This window comes from Lipotes vexillifer, unplaced genomic scaffold (assembly GCF_000442215.2).
Source record: "Lipotes vexillifer unplaced genomic scaffold, Lipotes_vexillifer_v1.1 scaffold835, whole genome shotgun sequence".
Lineage (NCBI taxonomy): Eukaryota > Metazoa > Chordata > Mammalia > Artiodactyla > Lipotidae > Lipotes > Lipotes vexillifer.
In genome coordinates, this window is record NW_006774135.1 from 823,140 (window position 1) to 830,538 (window position 7,399).

The 7,399-nt window shown below is 56.9% G+C and overlaps 1 protein-coding gene across 1 annotated transcript in view; it reads right to left on the reverse strand.

The window, feature by feature from the left end:
- Positions 1-7,399, reverse strand: part of CFAP74 (cilia and flagella associated protein 74) — a 66,361-nt gene that overhangs the window by 3,547 nt on the left and 55,415 nt on the right. Inside the window, exons 25-30 of the mRNA XM_007448974.1 lie at positions 3,482-3,758; positions 2,308-2,406; positions 1,347-1,585; positions 584-718; positions 330-439; positions 90-201 (exon numbers count right to left, since the gene is read on the reverse strand). Coding sequence (XP_007449036.1) covers positions 90-201; positions 330-439; positions 584-718; positions 1,347-1,585; positions 2,308-2,406; positions 3,482-3,758 — 972 coding nt within the window. The remainder of the gene's footprint in view (positions 1-89; positions 202-329; positions 440-583; positions 719-1,346; positions 1,586-2,307; positions 2,407-3,481; positions 3,759-7,399) is intronic.

A 7,399-nucleotide genomic window follows, 5' to 3' on the forward strand; every position in this document is an offset into this window, starting at 1 on the left:
AAAGGGGCCATTGGGGTTCAGCACGGAGTAGTCCAGCTGATGGCCCAGTGTCAAGGATGGGTGACAAGTATGGAGCCGCAGCCCTTCACCAGACGCCCCTGTCGCCCTGCAGCAGGCTGCCTGGGCCAGGTATGGACAAGGATACGTCAAGACGCTCGGGGGAGATGTTCTGGATGGAGACCTTCTTTATGCCGCGTTGTCCTGAAACGGGGGAGTCAGGTCACTGCCCAGGCCTGGGGGTGGGGCATGGGAGCCCAGGCGGTGAAGGGGTGCCTGGGTCCCTATGGGTGGGGGATGGCCGTGGGGGGCTGGGCCCGATCAGGACACACCTACAGCGATGTCGCCGAAGTCAGCGATGGTCTTGCCTTTGTCGGACGTCACCACAATGGATGGTGCTACCGCTGGACACCACAGCTCCAGGTACATGGTGTTGTGGGGACTGAGGTGGCGGGTAGCTGCTGAGGGCGGAGTGGGCGCCGCATGCCCCGCCCTCTCAGCCTGACCCCACCCAGATCTGGGGGGCTGCAGAGCGGGGACAGTGACTTCTTGGCCAACCACACCCCACCCTGCCCAAGCACCGCACCTGAAGCTCAGGGGTTCTGTCCCCTTCCTGTCTTTGGTGTCACCACTGGCAACAACACAGGGGACCACAAACTTGTCAAACTTCCCCTGGAAAGATCTGGTCAGGGTGGCCTGCGCAGCCTGGTACTCCTGGGAGCTGCAGTGGAACCGGCAAGGTGCTCTCACACCCCTATCCCTAGGCTGCCCCCAGCGGCCCAAGAGGCCCCACGCTGCCCTCCATGGAGGGGTCCATAAGGCCATGCCTGCTCCCCAGGGCCCTGGGCTAGAGGGTATGAGGTGGCAGCTTTGGGGGGGGCCACGTTGTGGCCCAGGCTATGGCTGTCCCAGTTTTGTCTGACCAGCTGGTTTTCTCACCCCTTCCCTGGTTGTTGTGGCGGCCTCCCCCCTCCCCCAGGGTCTGGTCAGGCACCTAACCAGAGAGCCATGTTCCTGGAGCCACAGGCAAGGGTCCAGGGCTGGCAAGTGGCTCAAGCCCATTGGAGTTCTCTGGAGCTCGTTTGGCAGCTGGGGGGTCTGGGAACACGGGAGTCAGGGGCTCAGCATCTCCCCAGCCCCTGGCCTGAGGTTGTTCACAGGGACCCTGGGCCCTAGGGCCCCAGGGGAAGGAGGTGAGCAGGTGCCCAGGAAGGCAGAGCCTGAGGGGACTCCTGGTTCCAGCTGTACCTGAAGCCAGCCCCACCCTGGCCTTCCAGCCACAAGGCTCAAAACAGCTCTGCTCCAGGTGGAGGACGTCTCTGTGGGGGGCAGCCTTCTCTCGGGCCCACCTGGACGTGAGGTCCTCTTTCTGCAGCTCCAGGGGCTGGGAGGCAGAGGCCTGGAACAGCCGGTCTCGGTTCTGCAGCTGCAGTATGGGGAAGGACCGTCTCTGCTGGTCTTTCCTCTGGGTGGCCGTGTCCTTTTGGGAGTGCGAGGTGGGAGGCCAACTGTGGGGCTGCGCCGGGGACTCTGCTCCCGGCAGACCGCCCAGGGCAGGAACCCAGGGGCCCAAACTCCAAGCGGCTCCCTGGGGGACACCGTTGGCAGGTGTGGAGACCCCAATGTCTGTCTTTACCATCGGGGAGACCGAGGCCCGGGGCGGGGCAGGGCGGAGGGCTGGCCGAACTGGGGGTCCTGGTCCCTGTGCCCTGCCCCCAGCCTCACTGCCCTGCCAGCAGGCTACAGGCCCTGCCCCTCCTCCTGCGCTTGCTATGACAGCACGGGTGCTCAAGATCAGGCCCCAGAGGCTGCGGGGGGTCGCGGGGCTCTGCGTCCCCAGGGCAGCAGCAGGCAGGCCCTGGGCTGTGACTGCCCAGCTCTGTTGGTCGCCCTTTCCCGGCAGGAGCCCGGAGGTGGCTGCCTCTCCAGGCCTGAACTTGCTAGGATTCACAGGCCCCTTTGAGGTTCATCTGTTCCCCCTCCGTTGTTAAGGGCAAGCCCCCTGCTAACCAGTGCAGAGGGGCCCGGCCCACCCTCCCGGGACCACCGTCTGGGGACCCACTTCGCCTAGCGATGCTTTCAAGAGGGAAGGGAGGAGCCTTGCCAAGAAAAAGTGTTAACCTCTTGAAACAGTTCCCCACACACACAAGGCTCCAGAAAAGTCTGCCCAGGGCTCCTGACACCCCAGCCCCCCAGCCTCAAGGCCGGTGGGGTTTGTTCCCAAGCCTTTGTGCAGTGGCCTCGTTCATAGTGGGCAGCACCCCCGTCCCCCCCAGGCTCCCCCCAGGCTCCCCCCACCCCGCCATGTACCGATTTGGCCTCAGCTTCTTTGGTCAGGGCCTGTAAGGCTTCCTGGTGGATCAGCTCGCTGGGCAGCACGGGCCGGAAGGCCACCCGCACTAGGCACCTCTGTGAGGAGAGAGGCCGGAGGGCAGAGGGGCCCCTGTGGGTGCCCCTGAGCACCCTGCTGCCGCCGCCGCCGGGGTCCCCTGGTCACGCTCTTGGACATCCTGGGGTGATACCCCATCTCTCCTTTGGGGTCTCAGCTTAGACGAGCCCTTCTGGAAGGTCCTTCCTGACCTCTGCCCCCGGAAGTTGGGGTGGCTGCAGACATGATCACCAAGCCCCTCTCACCATGCGGGGGGGGGCGTCCTGTGATGGACCAGCCCACTGACCACAGGGCACGAGTGAGAAGGGGACGTTTGTGTTCAGCCACTGAGACTTGGGGGTGAGTACCTGCACCCTCACCTGTCCCCCTTTCTGAAGCACGTCCACCTTGCAGTTCACCCCCGGGGACGGCCCCGGGTCCCAAAGGGGGTTCACTCTCCACGGCCCGCCCCGTGCTCAGTGCAGCAAGGGAGCAGGGGTGGGTAACGGCTGCAGTAACCCCCTTGGAGAGGGGAACCATGACTTAGGCTGAATTTGCTCAGTTTACTAAAATGCATTTCAATGATCACTGAAACACTGCCAGGGTCCAGGGCCTGCATGTGCCCCTCCCCACTGAGTCCCCTCACAGTGGCTGTCACCCCAACTTTTGAAGGTAAGGAATTCAGCTTGGAGAGGCTGTGATGGCCCCAGGGAGTCTCTGCCTCCAGGCCCGGGCTCTTTCTGCTTTATCAGCAAAAGCAGTGGTGGGGAAACCTTTTGCCAATCAGCTGGTGGACAGGCACCCTGTGCTCCTGGTGACCAGGCGCTGTGTGGCCTCTGTGCCCATCTGCTGTGAGATCCAAGGGCTGCACACCCTCCCTCAGCCTGAGCTGCTGGAGCCTCCAGCCAGGGGCCTGTGGGGTCAGCTGCCCGTGGGTGCCCCACCTCTGGGGCCAAGTTGGGCTGGGCGGAGGGCACCGTGGCCTGCTTGGGTCTGATAAGCATCCAGGTTGATCTCCACGTCTGCTGTCTGGTTGAATCGCTGCGGTCCAGGGAGAGTAGAGACCGGCCCCCTGGGCTGGCCCCGCCCCGGCCCACCCGTGGGGCCCACACCCACCTTTCCTGGCCACACGGTGCCCACCGAGGGTGAGATGGTGATGGGGGAGTCTGGGGGCAGCAGGAACTCGAAAGATGTGGGCCCCACGGGGGATGCGTCCTCCGAGCCGATGCGGGGTACCGAGGGCGTTGGCAAGTTCATACTCAGGCGGGAGTTGATGACGTACAGGGTGGCCACCGACGTGTTGTACAAGGAGGTGGCCGCAAACTTGACCTGGTAGTGGGACAGCTCCAGGAGCGGGTGGACACCCACAGCCCGGCACGTCAGCTTGAAGCACCTGGAAGTGACAGCGTGGGCAGCTCAGCTCAAAATTTTAGTAAATTTTGAAAATTCTTTGTGCCCCTGTGCACATTTTAATTAGACAGTTAAAATTTTAATCACAAGTTTAAACAGTTGCAAAGCAGGAAATTTCTGGCTTATTTCCTTAAATATTCACTGACATTTAAAAAATAAAACTGATAGGGGACTGCCCTGGTGGTACAGTGGTTAAGACTCTGCACTCCCAATGCAGGGGGCCTGGGTTTGATCCCTGGTCAGGGAACTAGATCCCACATGTTGCAACTAAAGATTCTGCATGCCGCAACTAAGACCCGGTGCAGCCAAATAAATAAATATTTTAAAAAACCTGATAAATTACTCTTTAAATATAAACATGGGAATCTATATACCATGGTGAATTGATTCCTTTTTTCCTTTTTTTTTGGCTGTGTTGGGTCTTTGTTGCTGCACGCGGCTTTCTCTACTTTCGGCGAGTGGGAGCTACTCTTCGTTGTGGTGTGCAGGCTTCTCATTGTGGTGGCTTCTCTTTTTGCAGAGCAAGGGCTCTAGGCGCGCAGGCTTCAGTAGTTGTGGCTGGTGGGCTCTAGAGCAGGCTCAGTAGTTGTGGTGCACGGGCTTAGTTGCTCCGCGGCATGTGGGATCTTCCCGGACCAGGGCTCGAACCCGTGTCCCCTGCATTGGCAGGCGGATTCCCAACCACTGCGCCATCAGGGAAATCCCATGAATTGATTCTTGCCACCATCCAGTTTTAAAAAAAAAGAACAGATATTTGGGATTTTAACCAGTGGAAAATTTACAATCCATGTTGCTTTGAACTTCTATTTCCATTGCACTTGTGCCATTGGATTTTATCCTAATTACACGTTTTAATGCTTTATGAGGTGATGTCGATGGCCCTGTCATACTTGTCTGTAACAAAAATGCGTTCATAGGCTGAAATATTTCAACGTATATTTTTGTGTCCTGTGACCACAGGCTCTAAATGTTAAAAAAAATTCCTTCTGGGTGGAGATGTCATTGAGGTTATTGTTACAAGTTAATTAGTTGAAAAAGCACAAATATATGGAATGTGATAATCATTACATATAAAAAGTAAGAGCTGCTTAGAGTCACTTCAGGAAGGTGATGGAGCTGTTTCCCGGCTGGTTCAAGGGCCCGTGAGGGACGCAGCCTGTGGCCTTGCTCTGTTGACCTGGGAACTGGGGGTGGGGAGCCCACCCAAGTCCCCTCCAGCCCCTTCCTTTCCATTCTTGTGACCACGCGTCTTCCGATGTCCCTCTGAGGAGCCCCCCGTGGCTCTCTCAGGTCCTGCTCCACTTTGCTGCAGGGAAAGACCGTCAGGTCCCGTCACCCAGGCCCAGGCAGATGCTGTGACCTGCAGGCAGTGGGTTCACCCAGGACACCCAATGCCACGTTTATCTCCATGCATGCTATACATGTTTCTCTCCCCCTCAAAAACCACCGAGGTGAGATGAGCCCATCAGCGTGTGGGGAATGTTCTCCTGACCTCAGAGGCAGACATGCAACATGCCTGGCCTCCCTGCCTAGCTGCGTGCGAGCCTCCAGCTTCTTTTATCTGGTCACACAGGCAGCTGGTGCCCGTCACAGGGGCCAGGCCAAGGGGACAATCAGCCCTGCTCTGGGGGTGTGCCTGACTTCCAGAATGTCATCACCATCATCATCATCACCATCACCACCATCATCATCACCACCATCATCATCACCATCACCACCACCACCACCATCATCATCATCATCACCATTATCAACATCACCGTCATCACCACCTCCATCTCCACCATCACCACCATCACCACCATCACCATCACCATCATCACAATCACCATCACCATCATCATCACCATCACCACCAACATCATCACCATCACCATCACCATCATCACTATCACCATCACCACCATCATCATCATCACCATTATATCACCGTCATCACCACCTCCATCTCCATCTCCATCACCATCACCATCATCACCATCACCATCATCACCATCTCCATCATCATCATCATTAACATCACCATCAGCAGCAGCAGCAGTACTGGGCTGAGGGCAGCAAGATTTCCCATCTTCTGTTCTCTGGAAGATTTGTGTATAATTGGCATCATTTTTTCTTTAAATGTTTGGAAGACCTCATCAGTGAAGCCATCTGCATCTTTCATTTTGGGAAGCTTTTAAACTTTTAAAAAAATTTTTTGCATTTAAACATATATTTATTGGGCCCCACAGGGCCCCTTGGCTTGATCGGAAGCTCGGGAATCTCTCTCCATGCCAGCCTCCTTCAGGAGAGCGGAGGGTTGGAGGATATCTCTGAGTCCAGATCACCACGGACTCCCTGCCACAGGGCTGTGCCTGATCACACCTGGCCCACCGACTCAGCTGCGGAACTCCGAGTCTGCGGTGGAGAACGGGGGAGAGGCTGATCTAGCAGCTGCCGAGGCTTCTTTTGCCTCGAGGACACCTTCTCTCCTTTTGCCTGTGCCGGCCGGGACTTCCCCTCCGAGAAAACACTAAATATTGGAGGATCAGAAAGAGGGCGTAGGGAAGTCGCTACGCACCTGTCAGCACCTACGAGCCTGGAAACTCTTGGGTCCCCAGCAGCTTTATCAGGTAAATTAGGAAGGCTACCTCACTAACAGGTACAGAAATCTCAAGGTATTTTCAGGAACTTGAAAAGGGAGGAATTCACCTAGATCTGATCAGATGCTCCAAGACCTACAACCAGGGCCTTACATACAGACTGGAAAAGACATAATTTAAAGGACTGTCTCCAAACTGGATGGAAGGACCCTTATCAGATTACAATAGGTTTACATCAAGACAATGATGATGCAAAGATTCCAGCCGTTTCTCAGAACAGATCCTGCCAAACGACAGCAGAAGTCACCCTGGGGCCCTTAATGAGACAGGGCGAGAGCTCCGTGACCCCAGCTGCGTGGGTCTACGAGCCCCTTGCCAGCCTGAAGAAGATGCAGAAGACAGGCCGTCGCCCCTCATCCGCCCAGTAAAGATTTCTCGGGGTTCTCGTCTCTCGGCGGGGGGAGGGAGGACTGTAAATAGGAGGCAGATGGGCCCCTGGGCCGGACAGCTGGCGTCTGTCAAGTGGAGCGAGACTGAAGTTTTGTCCTCGGCCAGACAAGAACGACGCCCGTTTCCTCCACTGATAGGGACGGAATGAAGGAGCAAGCGGGGAGTTAGTTTGCAGCAAAAATACAAGTGAAGTGTGTCGTGTCCCCCCCGCCCCCGCCGAGAGCCGGGAAAGCAAAGGGAGCAGCGAAGAGGCTGGAGAAACATCACCTGGCCTGAAAGAGTTCGGCCCTCCTAGTTTGTTTGTTTTTAACGGTTACTAACCTGTAGTGTCTGTAACTAGATTCGTACTTCACAAAGCCAACCGATTAGCTATAACACTGTGTGAATCACATCCTGCACTCACCCCTCGTAGCATTTGCATTTCAGAAAAAAAGTCGCAGGCCAATAACCCAGAGACAAAAAGACCCAATTACGGGGGCTGCCTGATGCCGGCTGTGACTGTTTTGCGAAGGAGGGAGGACACTGTTCTTGAGGCGCTAGCCTGCTGTGTCTTCCCTTCTGCCTGGCAGAAAAATAGAGCCTTCCTAGGGGA